The 21388-nt window shown below is 53.2% G+C and overlaps 1 protein-coding gene across 1 annotated transcript in view; it reads left to right on the plus strand.

Annotated features, from left to right (window-relative positions):
- Positions 1-7629: 7629 nt before the first annotated feature.
- The window catches only part of CDRT4 (CMT1A duplicated region transcript 4), a 25540-nt gene continuing 11781 nt past the window's right edge, over positions 7630-21388 (plus strand). The window contains exon 1 of the mRNA XM_018073171.2: positions 7630-7725. Coding sequence (XP_017928660.2) covers positions 7698-7725 — 28 coding nt within the window. The 5' untranslated portion in view covers positions 7630-7697. The remainder of the gene's footprint in view (positions 7726-21388) is intronic.

Below are 21388 nucleotides of genomic sequence, written 5' to 3' on the forward strand. Positions count from 1 at the left end.
TGGAACTGGAAAGAGTTACATGTTTAGTTGGGCATGGCCAAATAATCCTGCCCAGTCCTGGAAACCCCTCGGAAAGCTCCGGGACACTCCCATGAGTGAGTCGTGACATGGGACCCCTCTGGCATCGCTCTTCCATCACACTGTGGAAATTAATGCTGAGGGCTTTGCTGGAGCTCTGGGAAAGCCAGGATGAGAAACTCAGTGTCACAGAATCATAGAGTCCCAAATGGTTTGGGTTGGAAGGGATTTTAAAGACCAACCACCCCCAGAGCAGGGACACCTCCCACTATCCCAAGCTGCTCCAACCTGGCCTTGCCAGGCCTGGCCTGGGTATCAAAGCAGATAGCCAACACTATTATCATCAAATTATTACCCTTGTTATTTTCTTATTTTCTTGGATGTGGGGTCTGCTCTCTGTGTTAACCAAGGACTACGGGGAGGACTCTGGGCTGACAGGAGACCTCGTGTCAGGATCTGTGGCCATGGCCAGAATTTTGCACTTTTCTTCATGGCTTCCCCTTTTTTTAATCTGTGGCCAGTTGTTTTCTTTCCTCCCTGTAATGTGACCAGTGTGACATTTGGGTTCTCCCATCCCTTGTTGATGTTCCCTGCCACCTGGAGCTCTGCCATGGTGTCCCTGTCCTCTGGCTGCTGTGCTCCTGCCCAGAGGGGAGGGATGGTTTCTCACCAGTCACAAGGACATCAGGCCATCATCCTTCATGTTGCCCCAAATTCTCCCATTGTGTTGGAGGCAAACCTCATCTAGACAGGTCAAGGTGTGTGAGAAATGAGCAAAATGCACAAATTTAGGAAAAAAACGCCACCAAACACACACAAAATATCATCTTGACCTGGCAGCGTTACCACCAGGGGCAGCTTTGGTGTCTCTGACACTGTGAGTGCACTTTCCTGTTGCTGGGGACACCCTCAAATGTGGGATTCCAGCCCTTCCCTGTGACTGGAGACCTTCTTTGTGTCAGCCCAGCCCTGAGGGTCTTGTAACCAGATGGAGGAGGAGGAACGCAGGTGATGCAGGACAGAAAGGGATTTTCTGGGGCTGGGGATGTCCTCAGCTCAACTCCTCTGACTTGCAACTTTCTCTGACCATGAGAAGATCTCCAGGCTTTGACCACAGCTCCAGTATTGACCCTGTTGGAGGAACTGGGCTGCCTTGGCTCCCTGCCTCAGTTTCCCCAAACAGAGCTACCAGTGTACCTACCTCGCACGAGCAGAGGACACACAGGGACAGTGCTGTGCTGGACACAATGCCACTGTGCTTTCCCTCTCTTCAGTAGGTCTGGATCACACCAGAATCCCACCACACCCACCTTTGGGTTGGAGTGAGACCTCTGGGATGTGATCCTGAGCAGGACCCAGCCTGGCTCTACAGGCATTGCCCTGTTGGATCCCCCTCGCTGTGCACAGAATGAGCCCCTCTGGCTATGAACCCTAAATCCTGGAAGTGGTTACATCCCTCCTGCACACTGCAAAGGCATCTGGAAAGGGCCCCAGCCCGGGGAAGAAGGCTGGTGTGGGTCAGTGCTGCGTGGTGGATCCGGCTCTGCAGGGACAGGGTTTAGTGGGAGTGATGTGGCCCAGCTTGGCCAGGACGGGCCGGATCCGTGTCACACCAGGAGGGGCTCTGGCTCCCTGCCCTGCCAGAGCCCAGCCTGGAGCCACGATGGCTCAGATTGTCCTCATGCTGCTTTTTCCAGGGCAAGGCTGGAGCGCCTCTTCCCGGGGCTGGGGGCTCCCAGAGGAAGTGATTATTCATTTCCAGGAATGTGTGAACTAGGGAGAGCTCCTGGAAGCCTCCTTAGTGCTTGATGTCAATGTGTTTCCTCAGTGCTGGACTTCTGTGTCCTTTGGGGCCAGAGAATCCTTTGGCATCACTGCCTGGTGCCATCCAGGCTGCCTGGGCAGCTCCAGGCTGGGCTGATCCCTGGAATAGCACTGTCCCAAAGTGGCCAGAGGTGGGTGGCTGCAGAGCTGCCAACTCCTCCTCCACAGGGACAGGCTCTCCCAGGGCAAGGACTGCTCAAGCTAGGGGTGGTTTCCAGGAGTGTAGATAAATCACCCCAATGGAAACTCTTCCCTGAACTTCTCTGCTGCTCTTACACCAGTACAAGCTCAGCACCTACAGGACCTGTCACAGTTTAACTACACACTGAAAAAAACCCTCTTTTTGCTTATTCTGAAACTGCATCCTCCTACTTTAATATGACCTTGCAGGATGGAGACCTGCTTTTCTTCCATCACAGCTGCCTTGGAGAGCTGTTCCTTTCAGCCACCCCTCTGAAAGGGTGCCCATCCCATCATCTCTGGGATGGGGCAAACAACATCCACAGTGCAGGCAACTCACAGCTCTCTCAGGTGGAACAACATCATCCAAAGCTCTAATCCCTTTTCCTCCCCTCACCCTTTCTCCCCTGGGCTGGGGGGAGCTGGGTGCACCCACCAGCCCTCCTTGCCTCCATCCCTGCTCCTCCCAGCACAGGGCTGGGACACGCTGGGGCTGGGACAGCGGTGACCTCAGCGCCCAAACTCCTGGCTGGGCCTCAGGGCTCTGCCCCTGGGTGTTCCCCAAACGCCTCTTTATTTACCATGCTCCATGAAAACAGTTACTGTCACTACCAAAGAGGCTCAGCTGCAGAAGCCCCCAGCTTCCCTGGAAGGAGGGATAGAGCTGCCAGACTGTATCCAGGCACAGCTGCTGGTAATGGGGATGGTGACAGCTCGTGTAATCCCTGACCACTGCCTGTCCCAGAGAGGGGCTGCTCTGGGTGGATAACCAGCCCCTCTCCCTCTCCTGGGGTTGTTTCAGGTGGAATTGCTGGGCTCAGTTGAATTTGCTGGGTTCTGCCTGCTGTCTTTGGGAGCATCCTCCCCATCCTGCCCCACCTCGGTCCCTTCCGGCTCCCACCCTCTGCCCCTGCCATGGGCGTCCCCCTCCCTCTGTCTGACTGCACTGCTCAGGATTGTGGTTATTAAAATCTGCCCAAACATAAGATGAAGGTTTGCTTTCCCTCCTCCCCATCTGGCTCAGCCTTCACCCTTTCTTTGAGGACATGGAGAGGTCACACTGCTGTTTCCTCTGGCCACTCAGGGGTGATCCCATGGGAGGGGAGGCCAGCAGGGAGGAGACATATCCACGGGTTTGGGTGCAGGATTTGCCCTGGCATTACCAGTCCTGCCCGCTGGGAGAGCCCCGGGGCGGGCAGTGGCTGCATGGGTGGTCTGTCCTCTCCTCCCTCCACAGCCAGGAATCCCTCGAGGCTCTCATGGCACGAGAGGCACCATTACACACTTCCCAAACTTGCTGCTTCTTGCCAGAGACATTACTCAATCCAGACACAGCATGAGCGTCCAAATCCCTGTCCCATGTGCAGTCGGGTAAGAATTACACCCAGCTTCCTGCAGGGAGCCCTCACCCACCTGCTGCAGGTGCAAATCAGCTCCTTCCATGAGAGCAACGTGTTCCAGAGAGAAAACATCAGAAAACATCTATTTTTGTGCCTAAAGGCACTTGTGGGGGGGACTGACCTGGTGGGACATCACAGACAGCGTGAGGGGCTGCAGGGGGAAGTGGTTCCCTCCTGTCCCCTCCTGTCCCCTCCTGTCCCCCATGCAGGGACCAGGAGAGGGGAAGCACAGCAGCTCTGGTTCAGAGCACACACATCCCTGCACTGCAGCAGGGAAGGAGGATCAGGGACAGGATGAAAGCCCTGTAACTCCCTGGTGAAGGGGCTCTTGCCCAGCCTCCTCCCACAGACTCCACTCCTCCTGCAATTTGTCATAGGAAGATAAATGGAAGCTCTGGGAAGAATCACAAGCTCCAGTTTGTCATAAGAAGCAAACTGGAAGCTCTGGCAGGAATCAGAAGCTCCCTAAGGCTTTGTGTAGGGAGTATCTATGAGGTCACCCCGTTCCTGCTCCTCCTATTGCAAAACATTCCTCTCTGTGGCTCTTCAGTGTAAGACAGAATCTGCCCTGAATCCATCTCCTGCTCCAGCAGGCTGCAGCTCCTGAGGCCAGCCTGGATCTTCTTTAAGTACATGGAGGTAAAAGCAGAATATTTAGAAGTCCCACGGGTCTGTGAGTTGATACACAACCAGCACTGAGCCAGGTAGGCTCTGATCCACAGCAGTGCTCCGTGGCTGTGCTGGGGTTTGGTGATGCTCTGCACCCTCTGCATGGACACACCCACCCATGCCCAGCATGTGGGGATGCAAAGACATGCTAAAGGCAGCAGCTGGGCTGTTATTTCATGGTTTAGACCAGTAGCCAGCTTTTACAGGACCCAAGACGAGCTCCCTGTGCCTGCAGAACTTGTTTTGTCCCAAAATATGTATTAGCTTTGCTTCTGTGTGGATGTTCTCCTTGTTATAGTGGTTTTCCTACACCGGTGTGTGATGGAGATGTAAGATAGTCAGGTGTTCATGTGTGTCCTTCCCACACAGCCCCTCAAAGTCTCCCTTTCCACAGTCTCCAACAGCAAACATGGTTTCTCCCAAGACTAGAACAGCCAGTGGGCACTGCGGGAGGAGCTGTCTGGATGCTCATGTAATTAATGCATCCAAAAAGGGGAAGCTGAGATGTTTGGGATTGACTTTGGTGCACATTGGCCTGCAGAAGGGTATAAAATGCTGCTGGAGGCTGGGAGAACTGGGCCAGCTGGTCTCCTGAGGCTGCAGGAGTTTCTGGATGGGATCCCCTCCCTCCCTGTAGCACACGTGGTGTCAAATGAGCAGGTTCTGGTTAACGGTGGGTTTAATTTGGGTTTCAAATCCCGAATTTCTGGGAGCCAAAGGAATGAGCTGATGAGCAGCACCTGGCATGAGCAGTCCCTGGGCACGGGCTCATAACATGAGAACATTTGGGGCCTTTTAAGGTTTCTTTTCTTGCCTCAAATCTCAGAGGCATTTCTGGATGTATCACCCCGATGGACCAAGCCTGTCTGTGCAGAGCAGCTTAACATACATTCCTGCTATTAATTAAACTTCCAATCTGTCAGCAAAATAGGATGTTTGCTGGATGGAGCCACAGATTAATTCCAGCTTTTTGAACACCCAGGCAGGTGTGATAACCATGGGATAGACTCATCTGAATTATCTGGGGGGCAATATCCACGGATTGGTGACCTGCTCCAGGGTGTGCATGGGCCAGTGTTGTTTTAGGCATTTAACTGGTGTTGCTTTGAGAGGGCTGGATGTGGGTATTTTGTTCACACAGGATGTAGGAAGGATGATATCATAGCATCATATCATGGAATCCCAGAATGGTTTGGGTTGGAAGGGACCTTAAAAATCATCCAGTTCCAACCTCCTTCCATAGGCAGGGACACCTTCCACCAGCCCAGGTTGCTCCAAGCCCCGTCCAAACTGACCTTGGACACTTCCAGGGATCCAGTGGCAGTCACAACTTCTCTGGGCAACCTGTGCCAGGGCCTCCCCACCCTCACAGGGAAGAATTTCTTCCCAATATCCCATCTAACCCTGCCCTCTTTCAGTATCAGTTGAGCTGTGTGTGCAGCACAGGCTTCAGGAGCAGAGTCACAGAGGGAGCAGCACCAAAGTGACCAGAAGGACTTTTTCTAGTCAAGATTTGTAGTTTCTGGAGAGCTGGTGTGGGAGGAGGATGGTGATACAGCCCCTGCACTGCCACAGGAGTGCACACAGGATCTGGATCAGCTGCCCAGACAAATGCTTGTCCTTGTGGGGAGGTAACCAGGGGAGAAAGAAACGTTTGGAGAGACAGATGAGGCTGTACAAGGGCCATGCACAGGCCAACAGGAACAACTGGAGACATCCAGGCTGATTTTAGGGTTACTTCCTAAGGAAATGAGCTCTGTAGCAGTGCACTGAGTGCCTCTGCCCTGGTAGCCTTTATCCAGCTGGCTGATCCAGCTGAAACCCAGCAGAGAAATTCCCCAAGACATTTCAAATGCCCTTTTAAAGGTGTGCAGTGGGGGCTGGAGCATCAGGGCTCAGCTGATGGCTCTGACTGAGGAGGTGGCTTTGGGGGATAAAAGCACCTCCAGCAGCTGGGCTGACTTCCACCTCTCACTTCATCAGGTGCTGCTGTTGAAGTAGTTTTGTGCTGTCATAGGCACCCAACAATGGTTGGATTCCTGGGTGTGTCCTGGGGCCTAATTCCTGGAGAACTTGCCCTGCTCCAGGCTTGGCTGCAGCATCCACAGGTACTGGGGGCTGAGGGCATGAAAATGGGGATGGGTGAGGTTGGGACTGGAAGGAGAAAGCAAGGGAAGGTGACTTAGAGAAGGGAGTGGTAAGCTGGGTCTGAGGGATCAGCAGCCTGGAGGGAGGGTGTTGAAAAGGAAAACAAAGGAGTGTCTGCAGCCCCTGGCTGTGCCCACTGCCCAGCTCCCAGCTGGCAGGGGGTGAGACTGGGATTCTCAGAGCAGTCCCACGCTTTATAGGCTTGGTTTTTTGGTGGTGCAAAGCCAAGTGCCCTGGGTAAGGAGAGGTGGAAAAGTGAGTGCAATGGGGTAACTGGAGATGAGGAGCACCCCCAGTGCAGGCAGCTGGGTGTGTGCCCAGGGTGGGGGAATGGCTGGAACCCCAGGCAAGGAACTGGGAACTGGCACCAACCAAGGCCCTGTGGTGCCAGCTGAGGGCTGGTCAGTCACCCTGGGATTCTGCAGCAGCCAGGGAACAGACCCCAGACACAAAAATAACCCCTGGAATGGGTATGTTGATTGTCAGGGAACAAAAGCCAAGGGATTTTGTTGGTTGGGGTCCCTCCCTGGAGGCACCAGCTCCAGCTGTTATTGCATCACTTCACCACAATGAAGGGACTTAAAGAAACCAGAAGTCTGGGCCTCAGGTTGCCCAGAGAAGCTGTGGCTGCCCCATCCCTGGAAGTGTCCAAGGCCAGGTTGGATGCACCACAGTGAAGGGACTTAAAGAAACCAGAAATCTGGGCCTCAGGTTGCCCAGAGAAGCTGTGGCTGCCCCATCCCTGGAAGTGTCCAAGGCCAGGTTGGACGGGGCTTGGAGCAACCTGGGCTAGTGGAAGGTGTCCCTGCCCTTGGCAGAGGGTGGAATTGGATGATCTTTAATGTCCCTTCCAACCCAAACCATTCTGGGATTCTGTGACTATGCTGTGGGAAACCTGGGGCCAGGTTGGTGAGGGAACCTTGTGAGTGTGGGGTGTGCAGGGAGTCAAGGGGGACACCCATGGGGGTCACTGGAGCCGCCTGCTCTGAAGGGACTTTGGTACCAGCACTGCCAGTCTGAGTGTGGAGTGTTAAGGAACACACAGCACTGGAGGGTGAGGCCGAAATTTTTCTCATTGTGCTGTTTTTTTTTCTTTAAAATGCATGACTTTGCCACCTGCCCAGTGCTATTCCAGCGCTGTGAGCTCTGTGTGCACTGCCCAGCACCCAAAGCCCGATTCCAAGCCCTTCAGTCAGGAGCTGCACTCCCAGGCCGGGCAGGGAGAGCACCATAACATCTCTGCAGTAACCCTGTTGGTTGGCAGCAGGGCACCTCCTGCACTCTGCTCCTCACCCGTGGCCCTGAGCAGGGAAAAAGGGAAAGAAAAATTTGGCCACTTTGCCAAACGCTAATTTGCTTGCTTGGTGCCCCCACTACAGACTCAGTGAGCCAAAGGGGAGCTTTTTAAAGGAAATCCTGGAGCTGTCAGAGCAGGATGAATTTGGCCACTTGACACGGATGGAACGACCTCCTGCTGACACCTTCAGTAAGTAGCCTGTGCACAGGTCCGGGCTGCCCGGGGAGGGGGTGCCCCGTGCCGGGGCGATGGGCAGGATCCTGCCGGTTGTTGCCCAGGGCAGGGATAAAGCAGGGGAAACTGGAGGATGCCCACGGTGTGCCCCTCCAGCGAGGGCACTTCACCCACGCTGGTCTCCTGCAAAACTCCGGGATTTCTTACGGTCTTAAAGATCTACTGAGCCGAAACTTAAAACTCGGCTGCAGGAACACTGATGAAGCCGCACCTTTGGTGCCTGTGGCTGCCCACGGGGAGATGGTTTTGTGCTGGGAACTGGGGGCTCTGCTGTGCTAAATAAGGTTTAATGTTCTGTTTGACCCTGGTTAGTTGTGCCGGGCCAGCCCTCGCCGTGCGTGTCCCGCAGCTCCCAGTGGAGTCAGGAGTCACCTCCTTAGGAAATGTGGGATGCGTGCCCTGAAACAGCCGAAAATACTCGGATTTTGTTACTGGCAGCTCAGCAGAAAACAGTGAGGCTCATTTAAGTTCTTGTAGCAGGTGTTTCCCGAGGTGTAACTTCCCCGCTCCGGGATGCCCAGTAATTGAGGTTGATTAGTGGCTAATTGGAGCCATTAGTGGCTCGTTTAAGGCTTCGCTGCTTGTGCGATGGAAATGGGCAGGGAACTTGTTTTTGCAGCAGGTAACACAAAAATCACTTTCTGTGTGGCTTGCTGCGGTACGTGTAGTATGAACATCAAACTGTGTGTGTTCACCAGGCTCTGCAGAGCCCTCAGAGCCTGCCCGTGGGTGNCAATGGAAATGGGCAGGGAACTTGTTTTTGCAGCAGGTAACACAGAAATCACTTTCTGTGTGGCTTGGTGCGGTACGTGTAGTATGAACATCAAACTGTGTGTGTTCACCAGGCTCTGCAGAGCCCTCAGAGCCTGCCCGTGGGTGTACGGGGTGTAATTCCTGCACCTCTGGGTAGGAAGTGACGATGGAGTCTACAGTGTAATTAAGTGATGGTGGAATCTGTAGTTTAATTCTTGGTGTTTTGCATTTTCCTGGATGTTTTCTACCTTCTTGCAGTCATGTATTTGCATGTTCCTGCTACATCTCTACATGCTCTTGAGACCTCTACCTGGGGGTGGGAATATTTTGGCTCAGCCTCTGTGGCTGCATGTGGGGCTGTGTGTGCAGGCAGAGATGCTCTTCCACCTAAGAGGGTCCCTGATGCTGCAGGTGACTCTTGTTGTGCCACAGCCTTGTAGTGGGACCTCTGAGAGATCCTTGTCTCTCTCCCACTCTCAGGACCTTCCTGTAACATTTCCTGCCATCTCTGGCCAGTGAATCCCATGGCTACACGTGGTCTCCAAGTGCAAAAGCAGGACCACAATCCTGGGCTGTCCTTGTTTTCCCAGCAGAATTTGCAGCACAAGGATGTTTCCATCCAGAGAGGTTGATGTTTTGGTTTAAAAAGCTGGGTGCTGCTCCCTCTGCCCCCAGAGAAATGGGTATGTAGCTGTTCCATGTAGCTGTGCTCTCTCATTAACTCACAGATCACCAGGGTATATTTTTTTGCATGAGTTGCTCAACTAAAGTTTGAAGATTATACAAACAAAAAGAGTATGAAATAGCTGGAAAATGGTGCTGGGATGGGCCATGACTGTAATTTTGCCATAGGACTGGGAGCTGGCTTGAAGCTGTTCTGTTGAAGGCACAAACTCCTCTGCCACCTCTAACAGGGTATTTCAGCCTGTGTGCTGGGGAAGAAAATAGCTCAAGGAGCTCCAACCAGCTCTTGAATTGCCTGTTGGTGACTTGTGGGCTTCAGGTGATGTGTCTCTGGGTGCTGTGGAGAGATCCCCTGCCAGCTGGCAAGGCCTGTCCCCTCTTCGGACAGTGCCCTGGTCCTCACAGCCCCCTGTGCCCCTCACAGTGACAGTGCAGGGAGCCCTGGGGGTGCTGAGGCCACCACATCTGACTGGGTGTGTGGATCAGCTGGCCTTGGGCTGTGAGGCACTTGCCATCCTGAAGGGGATCAGTTGTTTTCCATCAGGACTCCACAACCCCACGGGCTCCCCCAGGCTGGGGCTGGATGAGGGGTCAGGCTGTCCTGAAGCCAAACAACGTGCTGAGGTGCAGTCCTGCTCCAGACATCTCAAGGTGGGTGGGACTGGCTCCCTGTGGGCTCCTTGCTTCCCCTGGATCCTCCAGCCCTGTCCATACACCAGCTGCAGAGGTTTCTGTTGCCAGCCAGGGTTATGTCAGCCCTGCCTGCTGTGGGCAAGGATGCCCTGTGTGCCTCTGGTTTCAGCCTGTTGAGGTTGAGCTGCTCTACAGCCCTGTTTCTTGGGCAGGGATCACTGCTTGTTCCACTTGCAGCTCTGATTTGGTAGCCTGACTTTGTCCCAAGGGATGAGGTGTGTTTCTTGGGGAGCTGCTTTTTCCTCTGCTCCACCAAGGTTTGCTGGGATCAGTGGTCAGGAGTGTTGGAGGAGACAAATGGCATGTGCTGCATGCAGACAGACAGGCAGATGTATGTGTTCCATGCACTTGGAGCCCTGCCCAGGGGAACATAGGAAGCAGATGTTGGATTGGGACCTGCTGGATAAGCCATGGGCCCTCACTTCCTCCCGTGCCTCTGTGGTCTGGGTTGGCCAGAGCTGGAGTCAGTAACTCTGCAGGGGCTCAGGCAGATCAGTGCAGCCCTGGCTGCTTCTGCTGAAAGGAATGTCTGTTCATTTTGGAGTTTGGATAGTGGAAAAACGGATCCAGAAGGCAGGTTAAATAGGAATTGAAGCATGAGCAGGAAATTGAGATGCTCTGACTGCTTTTCCCTATTCCCAGGGAAGCCTGGGGGCTGCTCTAAGGTACCCACGGGCCAGCTGGAGACAGCTGGGTGTGTTGGGTGCTCCTCTGAGAGTCTGTCCTGCCCAGCCAGACCCATCCCCACCCATTCCTTAGACACCACTTGGGGCCAGCATTGGTTATCTGGGTTCTTCTCCATCTACCCCAGAGCTGGACAAAAGCTGAGGGTTTAACCTTCAGATCTCCTTGAACTTCAGCCCAAAGAAAGACCCAAATGGGTGAGATCCTCAGCTGGGCTCCACAAACTTTCCTCACTTCCACAAGCCAAGGAGCAGGAATTATCTCACTTGTCCTCTGCTGTGCCACCTGAGGCTTGTTCCTGTACCATGAGGACTGACAGGAAGGGATGTATCTGGACCATGAAAGAGGGTCCTAATTAAAATCTCTCTGGGGCCATGCAGCCCCTGGGTGTGCTGGCAGTGCTGCTGTGGTGTGCAAGAGCTGCTCTGCCCACAGGACAGCAGTGCCAGCTCTTGCTGGTGCCCTGTGCCAGGTCAGGTGAGCAGTGATGTGCCAAAATGGGAGAGCAGCAGGTCTGCCTTGGGCTGTTGGGTCTGGGCTGCCTTCACTGCTGACCTCAGGACATGGAGGAGCAGCAGGGAAAGCTGGGCAAAGAAATATTTCCTCCCCAAAATGTGAGATCTCGTGATTCCAAATGTTCAGGGGCTGTGGGTGTGTGCCCAGCCCAGCTGGGTTGGTGCTGGTGTGGAGCACCAGTGGTCCCAGGTTGGCTCCAAACACTGCTGCCTGTGTCTGCCCCTGGGGTGTGACATTCCTCCCAGCTCTGGCTCCTGGCTGCAGCTTGGATGTGCCAAAGGAACACTGCTGCAGCACAGGGAGGTGTCTGTGTGAGCTGGATGGCTTTCTGCAGCAGGGAGTTTCTTTGCTCCTAACAAAAAAAAACCCAAAAAACCCCACACCAAAGCCCCAAGAAACAATTAAGGAATTTTATTCTGTCTCAGCCATAGGCTCTCCTTACAAACCTACCAAGGGGTTTGTTAATTCGTGGCTGGAGATGGGAAACAAAGGTTGCTCCATGATCAGTTTTGCTGAGAAGGAAAACTTCAGTGGAGTGGTTTTGCTTTTGGACTGAGGAACAGCACTATTGGGAAATATATCCTGAAGAGGATGTTTTGAGGGACTTGTGCCTTTCCTGCTCTAAGCCATATGTGCAGCTGGAGCAGCTTCAGCCCTGGCTGACTTTCAGGGCAGATGAGGAAAACTAATTGGATCCAAATGCCCTGATTTGGCTCCTCTGAATAAGGAGGATCTAAGATCCAATGGGTGGTTTGGGGTGTCAAATGTCTCCTGTGCAGGGTTGAGTCCCACAGGTGGCTGATGTGGCTGATGGTTTGGAAGGGACTTGTCTCTGGAAGCCCAGCACCTCAGAGGGGCTGAACCTTTTGCTGAGGGAGCTCCAGCCAAGGGTGTGTCACAGCTGGCGACAAAAACCTCTGGATGCTTTTGGACATAGTGGCCTGTTCTTTCATTTGAGGGTGCCTCATTTGTTTTGAATCAACCAGCTTTATGAAGTGTTAATCTGAGACATCCCTTTCCTACCAGCTCAGGTTTGTGGGGGCCACTTGTTCTACTGGTTTTGGCTTTTGCCCTCTGTCTCTGCAGCCCTGGGAAGATTGTGTTCTGATTTTCACTGTCGTGTTTTCTGCAATGCAGATCAGGGCAGGAGCAAGCAGAGGGTGGTGGAAGGCTGAACTCTGGAGGGCTGAGCTGTTCTCCAGGGACAGCTCAGCAGAAGTTCAAAGGAATGTTGTCTTGAGCACAGCTCAGGAAGGAGAATGCAGGAAGTGATGAATTCAGTGGTGGACACTCGTATTTCTTAGGAATCTTGTGTTGCTGGTGTCCAGATTGAGTTGGTGTTTGCTTCTCTTGGAAATGATATCAAAAGCTTCCTTGCAGGAATGTGTGAGAGATGCAGCAAACTTGCAAGCAAATCCCTTGGGCATCCTGGTGGAAAAGCAGTGCACATTTTTAACTGGAAGTGGCTGATCTGAAGGTTTCAATGTGAGATCACACGTGTCCTGCTGGCACCTCTGTCCCTGCTGAGCTGCTGCCTGGTGGCCCCTGTCAACCCACGTGGGCCCAGGGCTGAGTCCTGCTGATGGAGCAGCTTGTACACAGTAACTTGTGTAGTAAAGGATTAACAGTTCCTCTAGAAATCACCACAAAGCTCTTTGGACCATTTTGGATGTGTTCCTTGCATTTATTTGGCACTGCTGGCCAGCTCCATCAAGCCATCAAGCCTGTGTGTATGTCTGGGCAGTGTGAGCACACTCAGCTCTATCCCTGACCTCCTGCTCACCCAGATTGATCTCCCAGACTTAAATCTTTTTTCCCTTATCCAAGTGTTCCCACAGCTTTCAGAAAGTTGCTGCCATCTAAAGGGTGCTGAAAGGATGCTCTGAAGCTGCAGAACCATGGAGGTGGTGAGCACTTGGGTCAGTGTGTCCCTGTTCACGTTCCAGCATCAATCCTAGGGAAAGGAGCCTGGGGTTGTGCTGATTTGGGGGCAGTCCAAATGTGGCTGTGCTATCTGAAAATCACAGCCTGGTTTGGGTTGGAAGGGACATTAGAGATCATCCAGTTTTAACTCCCTGTCATGGGCAGGGACACCTTCCACTAGCCCAGGTTGCTCCAAGCCCCATCCAACCTGGCCTTGGACACTTCCAGGGATGGGGCAGCCCCAGCTTCTCTGGGCAACCTGTGCCAGGGCCTCCCCACCCTCACTGTAAAACACTTCTTCCTTATATCTAATCTAAACTGACCCTCTTTTAGCTTTAAAAAAGGTTTGAAGTGTGCTTTGGATTTGTTCATAGGGATCAGATGGTGCTCAAGGGAGTCTTGGTCAAAGCCAGAACTGGTCCCTGTAGGAGAGCAGGGCATCCATTGGTCACAGGAATGTCTGTTTGCAGGAATTCATCAGATTTCTGGAGCTTTGTGTGCAGTTACTAAGCCACAGGCAAAAAGCACGAGCACCCTGTGTCCTGAGAAAGCATTTGTTTTGGCTTTTCGTGGCCTGTTTGCAGGACTCTGGGAGGGCTGCAGGGCTCTGGGAGAGCTGCTCTCCCTTCTGATGAGCTGTGGTCTGAAAATGGGGAGAATTTCCTGTGCTGAGTGAAGCTGGTGGTTGACAGAAGGTTGCTGCAGATGGCAGATACAGAAAGGGTCACGCGAGCGGTGACACCAGTGCTCTGACTATTTCCTTGTTGACAGAGCTGTTCTCAGCTTCACTTGTTAAAAGTGACTTCCCAGCCCTGGATCGTAGGGGAAAGGTTTGGTTTGGGAAGGGCTACTCAGGCACAAAACCCAGTTCACTTGGGAGGGTCCTTCTGCTGTGCTCCTGTGACATTCCTGATGGAATACAGGCCTGTATTTTCCTTTTGAAGATAAACTGTTCTGTGGTGTGCAGCATCCATCAGGGACTTGTAGGAAAATGAATCATCAAGGAGGTGCTTCAATCACTCAGGTCATTCCAGGAGGCCCCCAAAAACACACAAACCCCACCATAACTCAGCAACCACAACTACTTGAGGGAATTTCGTTCCTGGACCTGTAAAACCCTTATCATCGTGTGCAGTCACTGCTGCTCCAGCAGCAGCACTGGAGACCTTGGGGTGGGGGAAAACAAAACACAAGTGAGGATCTGCTGTAGCTAAACCACTTCAGAAAGTCATTGGAGCAGATAAATGTGCCAATCCACGTGGATGAACTAAGCAGGAGAGCTCCTGCTGCTCGGACACTCCGGTCCCTTCCTGGGTTATGTTTGGTGGGGGGTCTGTGTGGGGTTTCCTTTTATGCCTTTGTTCTCTCTTGTTTGTTGTTCAGGAGTAAGGGATTGGGGAGCCCCATTTGGGTCATCCTGGGTTTCAGGAGGGCGGGCTGGGGGATGTTCCCTTCCCGTGGAAGATGAATTGTCCCAAGTGGTGTTTCAGTTCCCGAGGCTGAGTTGGCCGCACACTGAACATTCCCACCTCGCATTTTTAGGGCTGTCACAGCCCTGCAGCATCTTCCTGCTAAAAACAGCTGCTGTTCCAGCCCCTGGCTCACGTTGCAGGCTGTGTCCAGAACAGCTCGTGTCAGAAGGGAACACACCCCGCTCCTCCCAGCCAGGCATCTCCAGGGAATGCGGGGCGGGTCCTGGATGTGTGCTGGGCTCTCACAACATGCACGTTCACGGCAGCTGGGGGGCGAGATGACCTTGTCCATCCACTCCTGCTCCATGAAGAGGCTGCCCAGAGCAGTGGGGGAGTCACAGTCCCTCGGGGTTTAAAAGCTGTGTTAGAGTGTCACTTTGGGACACGGCTCAGTGGAGGCCTTGGCAGTGCTGGGGGAATGGTTGGAGACTGTGATCTTAGAAGGCTTCTCCAACCCAAATGAATCCATGAGCTGGGGGGGCTCAACCTGGAGAGGAGGAGGCTCAGGGGAGACCTTCTCACTCTCTGCAACTCCCTGCCAGGAGGGGGGAGCCGGGGGGGGTCGGGCTCTGCTCCCAGGAACCAGCAGTAGGACAAGAGGGCACAGCCTTGAGCTGCCCCAGGGCAGGTTTAGGTTGGACATTGGGAAGTTCTTCCCAGAGAGAGGGATCAGCCCTTGGAATGGGCTGCCCAGGGAGGGGGTGCAGTCCCCGTCCCTGGAGGGGTTTGAGCAGAGCCTGGATGTGGCATCAGTGCCATGGTCTGGGTGACAAGGTGGGGTTGGGTCATGGGTTGGACTGGATGATCTCAGAGGTCTTTTCCAGCCTGGTTGATTCTGTGATTCTGTGGTTTCAAAGGGCCAGGTTGCTCATGCAGGGCTGGGGGTTGAAACTCTGGGTCCAGCAAAGCCAAAAGCAGGGCTTGGAGCTGAACTGGAGCAGGGATTTTTTGAACGCAGATCTTGGCTCGAAGCCCTGGAGATATTTGGGCAATGACATGTCCTGTGGGCCTCCAGCTCAGCAGGAGGCAGTCTGGGGCCATGAGAAACCCCAGCCAGGAGCAGAGGCACGTGGGGCCAGCAGTGCCCAGTGGTAGGAATGCTGTGCTTGGGGCACGGTGTCACTTCTCAGGATGGCAGAGCAGCCCAGTTGCTAATCAGTGGAGCTGTCTGGGAATGTTTTCCTGTGCTAAGGAGGATTTAATGACAAAATGAAAACAAACAGTACAAATTTTCCACTTGGAGAGATCCTTTTCACTCAAAGGCAAAGTCTTCTCTTCTCTTGCCTGATCAGGTTTTTGATGTGAAGTGGATATTTTCCAGTTGGAGTTTTTCATCTTGTCAAAAAGTCAAGAGCTCTGAAAAGCAGATTTATTCCAGCAAAATAGTTCCAGTCTCAAGATTTTTTCCTCCCAGCTCTCTTTCAGACAGCTCAACTCATTATTGCTGTTGAGGTTGGATGCCTCCTGATCTGAATGCCTTCACACAAAAACCTTTTTTCCATGATCAGAGACTGGGATTTTAGTTAAAGCAAAAAAAGCATAAAGCAGAAGAGTCTCCATCCTCAGTTATAAAAAATCTGCCCAGGTACTCCTGAGGTACCTGCTGCTGACCCTGCTGGGAGGAGGCAGGTTGGAGCAGAGGATCTCCAGAGGCACCTCCAGCCTCAGCAGTTCTGTGAACCACTGCACATAAAGCAACGAGCTTTGATTAGGGGCTGCCCTGTGGAAGGGAAGTGTTGGAAGCCACAGAGGCTTGACCTCTTGCTCAGTGAAATTCCTTCTGGCCGCTGCTGGAGATAGTGGTTTGCAAGCACAGCTCCTTCATGGAGCTTCCAAAACAGCCTGGGAAAAGTGGAGTGTTGTGCTGCAGGGTTGGGGTCTCTTGGGGTCTGTGCAAGTCCTTGTCCAAAATCCTTCCAGGCTGGGTAGGCAGGGAAGAGAGGAGACAGCCTGGCTGAAAGCTTTGCCTCCTGCTCCCCATCACAGAGGTGTGGAGAAGTTGATTTTTGTGGCTGTCTCAGCCTTCCAGGAAATCCATGGAAGAGCAGCTTCATCTCTTAGTTGTCACCTGCTTGAACCTGCCCAGGTACATGAGATTCCTTCCTCTCTGAGATGGATTTCTATCCCAGTGCCTTACCCAGCAGGCAGGTCACTTGCTGCAGCTCAGCCCTGGGGGGTGCCAGGCTGTGGTGGGACCACAGACCCCTTCAGGGCCATGTCCTGATGTGACAACAGCAGCCAACACTGCTGAGGGGCTGTGAGTGACTGACAGGATGGAAGTGTCCCCTTGAGGGACACTCTAGGAAGGAGCAGGTGTCACCCTGCCTCTCAGGCCAGGCTGCTGGGTGAGGAGGGACATGTTTTCTGTGAGGCCTTTTGATGTGGTCTCTGTCCAGCTTGCAAGTGAGAAGCCATTCCCAGACAGAAATGGGGATGTCCATTCGAATGGATGTTGGAGGGGGTTTCTCCAGCAGCTGCTCACAAGCTGGGAGTGGGGACTTGCCAGAGCAGTGTTTGAGTTGCTGATGAAGCACACAGTGGGAACGCTTTGGGCTCTCCTCAGCAAGCTCTGAGTGTTCAGCCAGCTGAACCCCCCGGGGTTATCAGGCTGAGTTTGGAGTCTGGGTCTGAGCCACCCTGGGAGTCTCCCCCATCCCTTCTGGATTGCTGCACATGTTCTGTCCCTGGTGTTTACTGAGTCATGTTATAGTATGTCTTGGTAAAGGAGAAATATGTGGCTTCCCTGACTCATCTACTTCCTCTCTGTGAAACTCTGTGGGGATCACAGACACCAAAATAGGGAGGGAGGAAGAGCGGGAACCCAGAGCTTCCTTCTTGTTCCTCTGTGGTGCAGGAGCAGCCAGAAGCCCAGCAATGCTCAAATTAACACTGTGTCTGTTTTACATGTCAAACAGGCACCACCTGACAGCTGGATGGACCCCTTGGCAGCGCTGGGTCCTTCTGGGCTGGGCTCCACAGATGTGTGGGTACATGTGATCCCAGCCAAGAGCTTTTTCACAGGAAAAGTGATCTGAATTCCACGGGGCAGATGGAGCCAACTGTGGTTGTGGCACTGGGTGTCTGGGGGAGCATCAGTGGGAATGACTCTTCAGCAGTTCATGCTGGCTGCCAGCAGGATCTTGCCTATCAAGCTCAGTTTGCTGCAGAGGCTAATAGCCCAGTAATTAAGGTAAACCAAATATTAGCTGGGACCCGTGCCTGTAACTTAAATCAGATAGCTCTACTTTTGATGTGAGGCTCGATTGGAAAACCTTATGCTTAATTTGTGTTGCATTAGCCTGGTGGCAGCTGGTTTTGTGGGCTGAGCCTGAGCCAGATCTGCTGCTGTCATAAAGCTCTGGCTCTGCTAACACGGTGCTGATTTATGCTGGGTGAGGATCTGGGCCAAGTCTCCTTGTTGTGTTGCTGTAACCTGCATTGTTCAGGCATTTGCTGGGGTGTTTGAGGACAACCCAACAGTAAGGAGGATGTGAGGAAGGAGAAAACACTCTTTTACTTCCTGTTGGTCCGTGGGTTTAATTTTTATTGTGCTATAGATAGACCTGACTGTAAATGAGTCAGATTTGTGCCTGGATTTGAGGTTTTTGTTGTGCTTCAGCATCTCTCTGTACCTGAATTTGTATTAAATGTGGGAGAAGGTGCCTGTCTTCATATCCAAAATGTGCTGAATTTTTACACAGGGATGCTCTGGGTGGGCAGTTCCCAGGGAAGGAGGCAGGAAGGCCCTCTGGGAGCAGCACTGGGTGTCCCAGGCTTGTTGCTCTCCACCTCAGCAACTTCATCACTCCCATTTGCTGCCTGAGAACCACAGGCTGATGTCAGCTCTAGTTCTGCCCCAGATCCCCCTTGTTCAACCTGTTCTCTTCCTGGCAGCCCCTTCAGGGCCGGGCTGTGCAGGGCCACGGGCGAGCTGGAGGTTTGCAAACATCCCTCTGAACTGGGGGCTGAGCTGTTTCTCTGGGTGAGGGTGGACTTCAGGGGGTCCTCCCAGTCTTCAACCTCATCCCAGCTTTATGCTCAGCCTCTGGATTTGGAGCACTACCCCTGAGGTTGTCCCATCCCTGTGGCTCTGCTCCGTGGAACTCGTGGTGTGGAGGCAGGGAGTGGGTTGGTTCCACGTGGTTTGGGTGCATGGCCCCATCCATGTGCTGTTGGGTGATGGGACTCAGTGGGCTGCTGCCCAGTGTTCTGGCCATGGTGACTGAGATCCCAGCCTGGGAGGTGCTGATCTCTCCCTGGATTTTGGGTTTGACCTTGCCTCGTGTCAAGTTTTCCCCGGGGCTTTGTGCCCATGGAGAAAGGGCAAGTGATGTGTGGTGAGGGGGAAGCCCTGGCCAAGAACATCCCCTTTCCCTTGTGTTTAAGTCCTTAACCTGAGTGCAGTGCCCTCACAGCACTTTCCTTCTGTGGGAATAATATGAACTTTTGACTCTCTGACTAATCCTCAGAGCTGCTGTCCCTGCCCGTGCTGCCAGTCTGCTCTTGCTCCCTTCGGGTCTGCGATTTCATCTCATCCCAAATCCAGTCCCTCCCCTCTGCAGGGTGTGTTTTAACTGTCAGCACTGTGTTTTTTACTGCTTGTATGAGTACTGGAGGTGTTGGAGCTGTGTCAGTGCCTGGGAGAACACTGCAGGTGACTGCATGTTACAGCCTCCCTGAAGCCAACTCCATGTGCTTGTGATCCCTGTGCAAGAGGAGCCTGGGAATGTGGCTGTGACAGCAGGAAGCTCAGTGTTTGCTGCCTAAATATTGATCTGGTTACTTCTGCTTTATAGAAGAAATTCTTCCCTGTGAGGGTGGGGAGGCCCTGGCACAGGTTGCCCAGAGAAGCTGTGGCTGCCCCATCCCTGGAAGTGTCCAAGGCCAGGTTGGACGGGGCTTGGAGATACCTGGGCTGGTGGAAGGTGTCCCTGCCCATGGCAGGAAGTGGAACTGGGTGGTCTTTAAGGTCCCTTCCAACCCAAACCATTCTGGGATTTCATGATTCTACTTGGGAAAGGTTGGAAAGAGCCTGTACTGCTGGTTTAGAGCTGCTGGAGTCTTGCACACAAGCTGTGCTTGGGGCAGACCCCCTTGGTGGGACAGGACCCTTGTCTGTGCTCTGCTCCAACTCCAAGACTTGGAGCATCACCACGGAGGTGCTTGTAAGCCCTGTGCAAGGGGCAGTGTGTCTGCTGGAGAAATAAGGATGGAAAATGCTCCACTGAACTGGTCACCCTGAAGTGAAAACTGACTGTTCTTTCAGGGACATACTGGATAATATCTTAGGAAAATGATTCCTGGGGAAAATGTGGTCAATGCTTGCTCTTCAGTAGCACTAAGACCCTACTTAGCTCTGATTTCCCCACCAGAAGCTGAAGTAGAACAGAGTGATGCTGAACCAAGAAGGCTTGTAATGACTTCCATCAGCTTGTTGCTGATTAAGGAAAATTAGGGTGAAATTTGGGGCTGGGGAACGGGGAGATGAACAGCTTTCCCTGGAAAGCTTTCCAAGGCATGGCCTTTGGATGTCACAAATAAGGCACCCCTTGGGAGTGGTCACAGGGTGGCCTTGGTCTCCAGTGTGTCCCTTGTCACCACGTGTCTGGATGCTCTCCCTGCCCTGGCACCACTGGGTTACCAGCCAGAGCACTTGGGGAGGTGCCATGGCATTCCTGGGGGATTAACTGGGAGACAACACGAGAAAGCACAGCCCCACATGACTGGAAAGGCACAAACACTGGGATTTATGGTGTGTTTTCCTGCAGACCCACCACAGGGGTGTCCCGTGCCTGTGTTAGAGGAGGACACAAGTGCAGGGGAACTATGAAAGCTCCAACTCTGCATGTTGATCTGCACATAGGGAGCAACATCCCTGACTCTTCTGGGAAGGCTTCCATGGGTGAAATTCCATGGGTGAGTGAGCTTTCAGGAAGATCCAGCCCACAGCAAGGTTTCCTGCCTTGCTTAGTCACAGTGGGAGTCTTGCAAGAGTCACTAAAAACAGAAGCTGCACTAAAATAACTCCCCAGGCCAGCTCATTTCCAGGGAAAATCCTGCTGAGTCACCAAGTGTAGCTCAAACTACACGTGCTTATTCATAAACACATGAGGTATCCTGGCTCTTCCTCACTGTGGAGTGGAGCATCCATAGGGCTTCCAAGGGGGATGCTCTGGCTGGGATTCCAGGTGCATGGCTCTGCTGCACCGGGTTTATTTTTATCAGCAGGGTGTTTACAAACATCAGAATTGAAGTGGGGGTATGAGAGACCCCAGTGGATAACAGGATTAGCAGTGGGGTGATTTTAACACAGCCTGAGCCCCCAGACTGCTGGGGTTGGAGTCAGTCAGGGGAGAGATGAGGGGAGGCAGGTTGGGAGTGCAGCTGGGGAGGAGGCTTGTGTGGGGCCAGATTTGTCCCCTTGGCCTCAGGACATGCCTGTCTGAGCTGGGCTGGGATGGTGGTGGCTCTTCCCTGGTGGAGCTGGGTGCTGTAGGAGGGTGAGGAGCCTCTGCTGAGCTGGTGTCTCCTGAGCTGAACCTGCTGCACTGGGCTAAGGAGCAGTGGAAAGAGACTGGAGGGAAGCCTGGATGGAGAGGAAAATGCTGAGGAGGCTGTTTCTGTGGAGGTTTTGAAGGCTTTTATGGCCCTCAGTGCTTTGAGAGCTCTGGGGCAGCACTCCCTGCTTTTCCTGCTTTGCTGTGTTCAGTTAAGTCTCTCCACAGCCATTCCAGGCAGCACCTCTGGAAGGTGCAGAAGAAGGTCAGAGATGTGAGGACACGATGCTGGATGTGTCCCTTCCCTGCCACAAACAGCTGTGCCTTAATCATGGAACCCCAGAATGGTTTGGGTGGGAAGGGGTATTAAAGATCATCTCATCCCACCCCTTGCCA

Source organism: Manacus vitellinus, unplaced genomic scaffold (assembly GCF_001715985.3).
Source record: "Manacus vitellinus isolate BGI_N305 unplaced genomic scaffold, ASM171598v3 scaffold_24_pilon, whole genome shotgun sequence".
NCBI lineage: Eukaryota > Metazoa > Chordata > Aves > Passeriformes > Pipridae > Manacus > Manacus vitellinus.